The sequence below is a fragment of the Enoplosus armatus genome, chromosome 1 (assembly GCF_043641665.1).
Source record: "Enoplosus armatus isolate fEnoArm2 chromosome 1, fEnoArm2.hap1, whole genome shotgun sequence".
NCBI lineage: Eukaryota > Metazoa > Chordata > Actinopteri > Centrarchiformes > Enoplosidae > Enoplosus > Enoplosus armatus.
The window spans coordinates 27684595-27697310 of record NC_092180.1 but is presented as its reverse complement, the minus strand read 5'-3'; the positions used below and the strand labels follow the sequence as shown (position 1 = coordinate 27697310).

The following is a 12716-nucleotide window of genomic DNA, read 5'->3' as shown; positions in this document are numbered from 1 at the left end:
CGTATAGGGTGCTTTAAAGAAAAAAAAACATGAATGTTGGTGTTCTTTGACTGATGATGATCAGTGTCTGGAGGTCGGCATTTACTCATGTGAAAATGTTTCCCTGTGTGTGTCTTTGTGCACATCCCAGTGGGGAAACCCATCGTCTCCAACATGCTAGTTTTGCACCTTAATAAGCCCTTGCCTCTGCTCGCCCGACGTGAAGGGAGAGAGAAAATGGCTTTCTTACACTTCATCTTTTTGCATATTATCTTTGAGGCTAATGAGAGCCTTAAATACAGTGCCAGACTTCAGGCCGCACTGTTGAAGGCTGACATTTTCACACACAGTGGCACCTTGTCACTGCGGATGAAGTCCATATACCTGGCTGTTGAGAGGTGTGTGTGTGTGTGTGTGTGTGTGTATCGGCCCTTTATGTCTTTGTGTGCATGTGTTAAGAAAAGAAGAGAATTTGGTATGCCGGTCTGTACAATTCAGAGTTGTTGTGCGCAAGTGTGTGTACTTGGCCATGCATGCGTTTTTGTTTAGTTTTTTTTCCGTAGGGTATATTGAGTGAGCAGAAAAAGCGATGTGGAAGAGCACAGCACTGTCTCACTTTGCTATGTGTGCTCTATATGTTTACGTAATGCACGTGTGTGTGTTTGCTAGAGCAGATTTGCGTGTGCTGGTGATATATGTGCTTGTTCTTCAACATTTCTTTCTCCAGCTAACACCTACCTCTGTATCCTCATTCCCTTATCTGTACCAGACATAATGATCGGACAGAGTATTTCTCTTCCTCCTGCAAGCTTTAACTCTTCGTTCCATCTGTTTTGACTATATCATACTGTTGTGCAGCACATGTCATCAAACTGATAATGACACAATTCCTATTTAATCACACAGCTCTGGACAGGGGAAATTATGAATAAATAAACACTTGAAAAGACCTGCTCATCCTGTCAGCATTGTTGTCACCTGCCATGAAGCCTAAACAAATATGTCTGCCAGGTTTCTTACCTCGCGGAGAGTAGTCACAAAATGGATGTCGGAGGTAATTATAGAGCTGGAGATATGGAGGGGAAACTGTGTGTGTGTGTGTGTGTGTGTGTGTGCGTGCGTGCATGTCTTTATACATTCGTATCCCGCATTGGAAAGAGAAAGAAGGTGAGTATGGAGCTCAGTTGCTCTCCGGCTGTTTGATTTCTCCCTTGCCCCCACTGTCCCCTTACAATGATGAAACAACTTTTTGTCATTTGATTGTTTACTGTTTATATGGCCTTTTGTTGCAGCCCCAGTTTTATATGTGCAGTATATGCCTCAGTCTAAGCCAGCAGGACAACAGACGAGGCTACTGGGAAAGCCCAACAATGATGGTGTCTGTTTGCATGTCTGAATATGTGTGTGTGTGTGTGTGTGTGTTTGTCTCCCACTCGGCCCCGCTGCTGCCACTCACTGTAAACTAGTCTGCAGCTCGTCACAGGCAGACGTTGACACACTCCCAGTCTAATGTGCTCATTAGGGACTGCACAGCACACACATAATTGATAGCCATGACACACGATGCACACACACACGTTATTGCAAAAAACAGTTTTCCTTTTTTTAATGCTGCAGTAGAAAACAAGGTTATATGAAGTCATATAATGGGGGTTCATTGTCAAGAACAACAACAACAGAAAACGAAAGAAGGAAATCAAAAAGACTAACGGCACAGAATGCATTACAGTATCTGTGCTGTTTACATGCCGATATTTTACACATAAGGATTTTTTTTTTTTATATCTCTACCCTGGCAGCTGTCAGTTACTTCAGCAAATTAACTGCCAAAAATGTAGCAGAACTTGTCACTCAAGAGGTTAGTGTAACCATGGTTACCTTTCATATCCCAAAAAGATAAAGCTGCAGTGTGGAATCATGGCAGAGTAATTAGACAGAACAAAAAAAATAGGACCAATTGAAAAGGCATTCAACAATATGAAACAACCAAGAGTGCTTATAAATAACAGTTTACATGTGAAATATTTTCATAAAGTAACATCTTTTTTTTGTACAACCTTTTAATATCTTTTTAGTGTTCACACAGCGGCACATTTAGAGTAGTGTCTGGTAAAAAGAGTCTTTAACCCTTTGAGCACAAGTTGGGAATAAAAAGATTCACCTGTTGTCATCCTTTTGCTACCTATCTTTTTTCATATCCTTTAATTAAATAACACATTTATAAAACTATTGTGCAAAACAATTTTATTTATGTCTTCATATACTGTGCACCAGCAGATAGTCATAATCCTTTTAAATTAAAAATATAGAAATGATGCATAATTTAGACAGGAATTAGTTAATACGTTTTTATATACATATCTTACACAGACCGGAATTCGTGTAGGTCCCTGATCGATGAAAGTAAAAGACTTCAGATTTCTGTTTTTTTCTTTTTTTTTTACCACATAGCTACAATGCTTGTGTCAAACTCCTGCGAGCATTTCTCAGACAAGTATTAAGCCCAAGATGTAAAACTTGCAGCGAACGGAGAGAGCTCCTTTTTAAAAAAAATGTTTTCATGTCTAGGATTAGACTCAACATACTGTGTGTTTGGGAAACAGGCATTGCAGACACAATGCACACATCGTCCATCTAATTCTCACAATAGCTTCATTAATTCTCAAATCTTGAGTCAATATTGTTTAGATCTTAGGTGTAGAAGTGCTTTGACGTACTCAGAGGGTTAAATTGTAAAAGCTGAAAAAAAAAAAAAAAAAGAGAGCGGGAGACTGAAAAAAAAAAAGACAAAACAAATCATGGAAAGTGCACCAGATTTAGTTATAAAATGTTTAACTAAACTGTTTCATTTATGCATGCAGCTTATCACACCCCCCCGATGCCAAAATATAAAGGACCTTAATTCCATTTACACAAATTTCAAAATACACACCACTTCATTTTAGAATCTCTTTTTTTAAACCTTCATATACTGTATCTTCTCAATGACAACAGCCCCCATTTGGACATTTTGAAAAAAAAAAGTCACTCTTTTCCAGTCAAAGTGTCACTAAATCACTAAAATCGAGTGTCTTGGGCCAGAGTGAGTGTACCTCACACAGAAACAAAAGAAAAAAAACAACTGCTACAACACAAAATGTAAAACCATGTGCCAAAACTCAAAGCAGTAGTTGTATGGCATCTTTGTGCAGTTCCATTACGTTAATAATCCTTTCTTTTCTTTGAAAGAATTGTATGTGAAATGCTTAAGAGAGACAGAGCAAGAAAGAGTGAGCCATTACAAAAGAGTGCAGCATTGTCCCCAGCCACTGCTACTGTTTCTCCAGCTCACACACATACATGAGATGGTCCTCGGGGGACTTCCCATGAGTCTTGCTCAGGTGAAGCTTGACCGCATGCTTGCTCGCAAAAGTCCGGTTGCAGAGCTTGCACTGGTACATGGCCCCACTGTCGTCGTCGTTGTCGGGGCAGGGTGACGGGGATTCAGTCGAGGGCAGAGAGGTGGTTAAGGACGATGGCAGGGAAATGGGTAAGGAAGAGGATAGGGATGTGGGTAGAGAGGAAGGTAAAGGGTGGCTGGATGGGTGAAGATTCGAGAGCAGTTTTTCAGATAGTCCTTTGGTGTGGCGTTGTTGATGATGTTGCTGCGATATCTGGCTGAGTAACTGCTCCCCAGAAAGCTTGGCCAGATCTCGCAGACGGAAGCCCAAGTGGGATTCCAAGTGGCTGACGTAGGTGGATGGTGAGCGGATCTGAGAGGCGCAGTCGCTGCAGAAGAACACTGGGTGACCTGAATCCAAGTTTTTCAAGAACTTGGTGCCACCAGTTCTCCTCAGCTGGTACTTGACATTAGCCAACCAGTGGGATATTGTAGTCATTGAGAGGCCAGTGAAACGGGAGACGTGCATTCTCTCCTGTGGGCTCAAGTCCGACATCATGTACTTGCCATCACTTGTTTGTCTCAGACTGGACGCAAACTGAGCTTGTAGGATGAGGAGGTGTTGAGGGTTCCAGTTGGACTGCCGACCTTTGCGTTTCTGGGCTGGTGAAACATCTTCTGTCTCCTCCTGCGTGACACCTTCAATGTCAGAGCGCTCGGACAGGCTGGTAGGTGTGCAGGACTTGGAGACAGCCTGACTCTCTGTCAGGTTCCTCAACATGTCAGAGATGTCTGACAGTGCATTTTCTCTCAAAGGGGAGGTGGACATAAAGGAAGCTACTGCAGCTGAGGCTTTGGTCATAGTGACAGTGGAGGAAGGAGAAATTGAGGACGGGGTGGAGGTGGTAGAAGAGAGAGCCGCTGAACCCAGAGAACCACTACTGCCGTGTTTGTCAGCATTTTTGCCTTTGGTGAGATCAATGGGTTGGTCGTTGTTTATATGTTGCTGGTAGAAGTAGCGGTCTAAGTGGTCATTGCTGGGCTTTTTGGTCTGTGCTGGTGGGGTGGAAGCAGCCACCGCTGCTTTCTCTGCCAGGCTGTTGCTCATCTTGAACAGCATGCTCATGGGGTCAAGAGAGGGCAGGGCAGGCTTAGCTGCCTTCCCCAGGTGGACGTTCATTACTGACTGCAGTGCACTGAGAGGGTTGACAAATGGCTGTTCTGGAGGTGGATGGTCTGTGATGATAGCTGTACTACCACACAGGGAGGCAGGCAGGGGGGATGTCACAGCAGCGGACTCCACTCCATTCTCCACAGTCTCCTTTATGGAAATATCTCCATTTGAATCTCTGTGATTTGACCCACTTCCATCGCCTACTACTTTTTCCACTCCACTTGTATTCTCAGGAGTTTTGCAGCCTCTGTTTTCTTTGGGGGACTCTCCTTGGGCTGAGTCCCCTGCCTCGCTGTTGCAGGGTGAGGGTGTGGTACGTCTCAGAGGAGATCCCCTCACAACACCACCGGGCTCTCTCATTTTCTCCTCTACCTTGGCCACTTTCTCTGTCACTTTCTTGACAAGTTCCTCCATAGCATGGAAATTGTTTTTGGGCAGTGGGGAGGTCTGGCGGCTGGAAGGGGAGATCAGAGGCTGGCTCTTACCAGTGGGAGAGAGGATCTCCCCTCCAGGGAACATGTATTTAAGGGGAGAGCTCTTCCCAGAGTTGCCTAGAGAGAGCTTCATTATGTTTGGGAGCTGGTAGGCAGCATGGATACTAGGATATCCACCCCAGCTTGGAGCTCCATTTTGGGCTTTGTTGATGGCTGAGGTCACTGTGTTCTCCAAGGACTTGAGGATGTCAAGACCCCCTTTTGGACTTTCATCCAGATCCTCCTCAGTCAGATAAGTGTATTTTGAAGAGATATCAAATTTCTCCTCGGTCTCCTCCTCACCTCCTGCCCTTTTCTCTTTGTTGAGATTGTTACCATTGCTGATGATGAACTCTTTAGTGCATTCCTCCTCCTTCTCCTCCTTTTTTATATCCACAACCATGGCAGTGGGGGAGATGCTGGTTGGAGGAGGCACTGGGGCAGGTGGAGGGGAGAAGGTTGTGGCAGCCAGGGGAACTGACTGGAACTTTTCTTCAGCTGTTGAAATAGACGTGGGGGCTGGGGTGGACGACTCTATAATGGGTTTGCCTTTTTTAATAGCAGAGTTGGTGACTTTAATAAAATGTCCTGTCACCATCATGTGAGCAGTCAGCTCTTGCAGTGTGTCATGAGAGCTGCCACACTCCATGCATTTGAGGATCTGTGACTTCCTGGACTCAAACTGCCAGGCATAGCTGGCACCGTTCTGGTGTCCATAGCGGTTGTTAGGTGTGATGTAAGGGTTGGTGACCTTCTGGAGTATGTCATTAGAGTCGTTGAGGGAAGTGGGCTTAGGGGTGGTGCCTCCATTAGAGTCAGGTGAGCTTGGGACGTCTAGGTCAATAGGGGCTCTCTTTCGAGCTGAGGAGATAATCTTAGCTGCCACTGGTGTAACAGGCTCCTTCAGAGGCACTTTCTGATAGTGTTTCGTCTTGATCATATGGACACTTAGATCCTGAAGGGATTCAAAGGAGTGGCCACAGTACATGCACTTCAGAACTTTCTGTGCGTCCTCCTTCCCCTCCATCTCTAGCAAGGAACGCTTCCTGGGTTTTGACCACCGTTTAGCACCCTCACCATCGGTCTCGTGGTTATCGTCGCGGTAGTGGCCTGTCTCGTTCATATGCACCGTGAGCTCCACCAGTGTGTCGTAGGCTGCACTGCAGTCCTTACAGCGGAACTTGCTGGCGCCAGTGAATATAGAGCCATAAAGCTTGGAGCTTTGCCGGTACAGCTGGACGGTGCTGAAGAGGTTGGGTTCTGTAGACACTGTGGATACAGCCACTGTGGGATGTTGAGCCAGGCCCAGTCTGTGTTGGTGATTCTGTGAGGCCTGTTGGAGGGTTTTAGCCATAGCTGTCTGGTGCCAGTCATAGCCTCCACTTCCACAGCTACTGCTACTGCTGCTACTACTGCTGCTGCTGTGACTGCGAGGGGGTTTTTCTGCAGGGGGCTGGCTCAGGTTCAGATTTAGTGTGGACCAATAGGAGTTGGTCAGGAAAGATGTGTAAATTGCCTTCATCTTCTCCAGGCTGTCAGCCACAGACCCTGTTGTGGCTAATATTGCCTCATCTGCACTTACGGGGGCAACGGCATTGGCAGCTGCCATCATGGCAGAGGAGGAAGACAGGGACAGGGCATTTGAGTGTTCTTTCGAGAGGAGGACATCATCCTCATTTTTAAGTGAGGAGCTCTCAAAATCAGACATCCTGTCACTGGATTCACTCAGGTGAGACTCACTGTCTAGCTCCTGACCAGAAAAGTCAGCAGGATTGGGGGAGTCATGGAAGCCTGTGGATCCTGGCCTGTCCTTGAGAAGGAAGTCCTTGTCCTGACATAGGAACTTGGCGGTTGGCTCTTCCCCTTCCTGAGCTGAGTCGTCTCCATCCAGGTCCTCATCCAGCAGTGCTGCTTCCTTCTCATCTTCAGGGACGTATGCTGCTCAGGCAGAGAGAAGAAAAAACAAAGAGAGAGAGATTGTTAGAACCACACTGACAGCATATCTAATGATGGAGATTCTCAACTCTGTATTCCTGTTTCTTCTCAAAGCAGGGAACTGATAGAAACACAAGACACTGGCATTCACACTTTGTCCAAAGGAAACAGAGCAATCATCCAATGTCATTCACATACAAAGTAGTATTTCCTATCATAAACTGTTGCAGTAATTCTGTTGTAACTTCCTCCTTTTACATTGACATTGTGTTCAAATTAAGTCGCCACCTCCTCCCATTCTCTCTCCACCCCCAAGTCTTTGTTCTGTACTGCTGAAAATCAGAGACAGCCAGAGAGAGAGAGAGAGATGGAGGATGGAAAGAGAAAGATGGAGGGAGGGAGGGAGGGAGGGAGGGAGAGGGGAAAAATGTCTCTTCAAACAGAACTTGCCACCTTATTCTTCTCAAGGGGCAACAGCTTGAAATTAAAACTAAATTTGAAATTAATGAAGCACATTCTGGCGGTGGCATTTGTTTCTGAAGTAATAAATTACTTGTATCAACCTCGGAGACAGCGGTTCCTGTCTGTCAATTAATATGTCTCACGCTTCTTCTGCAGACTCTAATGCATTCCCTAACAGACACACTCGCCATTTAAATTAAGCATGCATTTTCACTCATTACACTGCTCAGCCCTCGCCTCCTCGTAAATAAAAATGAATGTATGTACGTTTGCCTGCAACAAATCTCTCCCCGCAAAAGCCATTTGCTTCAATTACCAAAGATTAGAAAAAGTTTAGAGTTATTATTTACAGTTTAGCTTCGGGGAGTGGGCTTGAGGCTTTCAATTTATATTCAAATCCCTGTAGTTTAAGTATAATACAACGGAAATCATACAGAGAAAAATACGCATCAAGACAAATCACAGTCTCGCTTCTTTGTGCATCCATGAATGTTTTCTTTTGTTAATAAGTCGATGAAAAGGATAAAACAACATCAGATGAGAAGCGCTGCATGCTCACACTTTGTGATTAAGGCTGGATTTCTGAATAGCAAATGAAGCACACACAGGCACACGCATACACAGACCTCTTGTTTTAGCAACTGCCCTGGCAAAGAAGATGAGCGTGTGTGTGTGTGTGTGTGTGTGTGTGTGTGAATGTCAGTGGCTTTGTGCCTAGCATTCCTTTCTGTAACAGGCCATCACTCATCTGAGCTGGTATGTAAACACAGAGTAAACCGGTCAGTGGGATGGGTGTGGCACGGAAGCCCGTATTCAGTCGCAATCTACTGCTTCCAAAGACACACAAAGGTTAAATAAATTTAAAAAAAAAATTGTCTTACATCTGTGATGACAATGCACAGTAAAATTCCTCATACATAACAGAAAGAGGAAAATAAGGTGGCTTGAAAACGGCTTCCACAAGTGATACCTACAAGACCTGCCAGCCGTATCATACAAGACACTTCAGTTGCAGACTCCCGTCTCTAACTGAGCACAGCAAGTTGTGTGTGTGTGTGTGTGTGTGTGTGTGCTAGTACTGTATCAGCGGCAACACAGAGACGAGTCTCTGTCATTGTCAGGCCACTGGTTGCCATCGGCGATGATATGACACTGCCGTGGGACAAACATATGCACAGAGACACAGATATCCCAGAGCCCATCACACATCTCACAAACACACACACACACACACACACACACACACACACCAGTTGTACTGTAACTGCTGTAGTCTAACAACTCTTTGCCTTCAGGCAATCTCAGGAGCTTCCCTGTTGAACATGCAGTCTGCTCAGTCTAACAAAAAAGGACCCATCGGAAACACTTCAAACGCGTTGTCTTATATTAGATGATGTTATGTGCAATTAAAAAAAAACCCAAAAAACTGCACATGAGTCACATGACCCCTATCCACATTGCATGAGTTACTGTTGTCTTTGATTTTACTGAAGTACAGCTATTTCAAAACCTTGATGATCCATTTCAGCTGCATGTTTTAACATCTATGGGTATACAACGCGCACACGCAAACGCATACCTACACTCCCCCTCTCTCAGAGCTTCCCCATCTCTTCCTGCCCCCCCCCCCCCGCCCCCCCCCACTCTGTCTCAGAGACACATCCACCCGCCCGCACATATGTGCAGCCGAGCAGACCCGCATGTACATGCCATCTGTTCTGAATCAGCCAAAACGACAGCTGTTTAAGAGAACAATGCTCTGGCTGCAGGAACAGCTGAACACAGCAGCCCGGCGCTCTCATCAAGGCCAAACATCAATGTGAAATCTCCTTTAAAACACAACTTACACATTCCGCCTCAAATTAGCTGCCTTTATGTGACGCGAACACGGTGTGTGTCTCTGTGTGTGTGTGTGTGTGCGCGCCCATCTGCGTACCTGCAAGTGTGCGATATGTATAGAGGCCGAGGATGCAGAGGATCAGGGAGAAAATAAGTGTTTCACCAGGATGTGCTGAATGAAACCTTTGTGTGTAGGCTACATCCACCTACATGGGGCATTGAATGGCACGGCTTGATTTCTGGACTCGTTTGAGGCAGAAGATGTTGAAATATGGAAACGTTTTGACATTTAATGGGTGCAGTGGGACAATAAATTAATACAATGGCTTGCATCGAAAAGGCTACAACGGCAGTTTGGCTTCAACTTCGGCTGCCTGCATTGTTTTGTGACTCCGCAAAATAAACACCCTGCTGATCGCAGTTTCAAATATCGACCTTGCTGTATTATCTGTTTGTGGCGTGTAACCATCCACTGAAAGCTCGCTGGCAATTGCAAAGGGTAACTTTTGTGTTTTCTGTAATGTACACTAGTGGTTCCTTTTAGAGGAGCTCAACTAACCCAATGCCATGACCACCCGGTATGTTCAAAATGTGCTCCAAATTAATTGATTTTAACAATATTAATTATATAAATAAGACACAGTGAGACTGGAATTGTTTATATTTTGGCTTTGTCTCTTTTTTTATCACTTAGAATGGCAGAAGATGGACGTTTATTGTGACAATAACTATACTAAAATACATATATATATATATATATATATATATATATATATATTGCCTCCTTTTTTTGGTCACAAATCGGATTTTCTATGTTTTGTCTACTTAGTTACTCCAATCCAGAAGTAACCCATGGTTGGGAATCACTGATATACATTTTACTAACCAGTAGATTATTATTATTATTATTATTATTATTAGTTTTGCCATAATAAAAACTCACATATTGGGTTCAAGAGAGTCGCTGTTCATTGTCCCGCTCTCCATTCTTTAGCCAAAACTTGGCACAGCGTGGTTTTATTGTGTTTGCTCGTGAGGAGTGCAAGAAGGTAAAGGTCACTCTATACCTTATCCATTATTCTATTTATTGCTGTAGCTAATGCAGTCAAATGAGAAGAATAGGGAAGAAGGAGGAAGGAGACATGAGTAAAGAAGAGAAGACACTGAGGGGAGAAGAAGAGGAGGAGGAAGAGGAGGAGGAGGAGGAAGGAGGCAGGCCTTGGATGGAAGTCAAGACCGGGGCCACACACACACACACACAAACATGAACATGCTGAGATGATCCCCAAGGCCACTGGCTTAGGTCCAGGCTGCGAGGTTCACAACACTATGACCCAGGGTACTGAGATAAATATGGAGAAACACATCCACACGCACGCACACACACACACACACACACACACACACACACACACACAGACACACACAAACTGCTGGAGTGGAGGAAGTCTGGGCCAAACACACTAGGTATGCAGGTGCTGTTTTAATTAGTAGAGAGAGAGAGAGAGAGAGAGAGAGAGTTCCAGATGAATTGTCAGCAGGGTGGAAAAGGTGGTTTGATCTCGTTTTCAGGAGAACGGGCGAGGAGAGGCTGCTGATTTTTGAAACCGAGGCAAGCAAGCAAACACCAGGAGAGCTGGAAGGGACTGGAAATCATTCCTGACGCCTGGACAAAATTACAAATCCCTGCTACATAATAGTAAATAGTACATTCATCTAATGATAAATGGTCAAACGGACGTGATATCATATCATGAGAAAGGTCAGGAAGTTGTGATTCTGAAGCACGGGCCTCGGTATGTTCCTGCCTCTGCGTAAAGGGAGGAAATGCATATGTGCTCTGCAGATGTTACGATGTTAGGAAACAGTTTATCATGCTTATATAACCACTTCACAGCCCTATCAGACACACAGGCACGTCAGCGTTGTCTGTTTACACGTGCAGTTTCAGTGTGTATGTGTGTGTGTGTGTGTGTGTGTGTGAGAGACAGAGAGAGACGGACTGCCCACATCAGCCTCATGTAGGGCAACATTTTTGTTGAGACCAAGCTGCAACCCCCACCCAAATGTTCTCACATGGGCCCTATGTGTTGATCTGCATTTGCGTGTTACATGCATCCACCCCCCCACCCCCACCCCTGCCATTCGTGCCACTTGATGAGATCCTATAATCTCCACCCTCACCTCCCTCTTTTCCACCCCCCCCCCCCTTTTCCATCCATCCCCAATCACCAGTGCAACCCACGTTAATGAAGTTAATTGAATCTGAGATCGATAATGCTTAATTATTGTGATTTGACATGTACAGACAAATTGGTTGGATTGCTTCTGTGTGTGTGTGTGTGTGTGTGTGTGTGTGTGTGTGTGCTGCGAGGGCGGTTAAAGGGGCATGGCTGTCTGCAGCGAGTGCCTTGGGAGTGGCGAGGCGTGCAATCGATCCCAAGAGGTGTTCGATCGACCCCGACGCCTGACAAATGGAGCTGTTCCTTCAACCAGCTACATGACGTACCAGACTTGTAACATATTTACAGTATCATTGGAATATGACACACTAATTGCTTCTCCGCTGGCACGCCATGTTGCCAGGAGCATCACCGCGCACGATTCATAACGAGTCCTGCACAAATCACCCCGACAGTCCCGTAGGAAAGCAGAATGTGGCCGTGGTCGTTATAAGTAACTTTTTTTAATCTCCTAAATATTCTACTATCGGATAATAGACAGTATTTTAGAGTGAAAAGTTTCAAGCTAGCTATTTCTCCATACCACGGGGATAATATGTGATTATTGTGTCACGATATCAGTGTTTATCTTGACATGATATGTGTTTTGGAAAATTGATCATCACGTTGATGTGGAAATCATACAAAAAAATAATAATTAAAAAACCAGAACTGAACAAAACATTCCTGCTCATTAATTTGCAAAATATTGTCCACAATATGGGCAAAGATGTTAAATGGATAGATACCAATTCTACTACATTTTATCACATGATGTCATACTTTATCGTACTTCGATGTCGCTGTGGTATCCGTTTTCCTGCAAGCGCCTACAATAGTGTTCCACACGATAGTGAGCTCATACCTTTCGAAAATCAAGAATGATACACAAAGACTGATTTGGCGGTTCAGGTCCAGGACATCCTGGAGAAAGCCTTGGCGATAAGGGACAACAAAACGCCCTTTATCGGGATGAAATGTCCACATCCATAAAATAAAATAATATAATAACAAAATGTGCAGGTTAATATATGGTGCTGATATGACTCGTGTTTTTCTTTTGGCTGCAAGAGTCTGTTGTAGCTCCAGTTGTAGCTGCAGTTCTTATGCTCGAGCAGTATCTATCTAATAACACGTGGAAATAATATGTGCAAATGAAAATTCAAACCAAGTAATGGATCCTCTCAAAATGTTTCTTCGCTCGTTCCAGTTTGATTTTTACTCCGTTTTTTTTTTTTTGGGGGGGGGGGGGG

At 44.6% G+C, this 12716-nt stretch overlaps 1 protein-coding gene across 1 annotated transcript; it reads right to left on the bottom strand.

Annotated features, from left to right (window-relative positions):
- Positions 1-3290: 3290 nt before the first annotated feature.
- tshz3b (teashirt zinc finger homeobox 3b) lies at positions 3291-6752 on the bottom strand. Its single transcript, XM_070905789.1, has 3 exons — positions 4778-6752; positions 3585-4732; positions 3291-3437 (listed from the first exon to the last, which is right to left on the bottom strand). The coding sequence occupies exons 1-3, from the start codon at positions 6711-6713 to the stop codon at positions 3291-3293; spliced, it is 3231 nt and encodes a 1076-aa protein (XP_070761890.1). The 5' UTR covers positions 6714-6752.
- Between the last annotated feature and the right edge of the window lie 5964 nt (positions 6753-12716).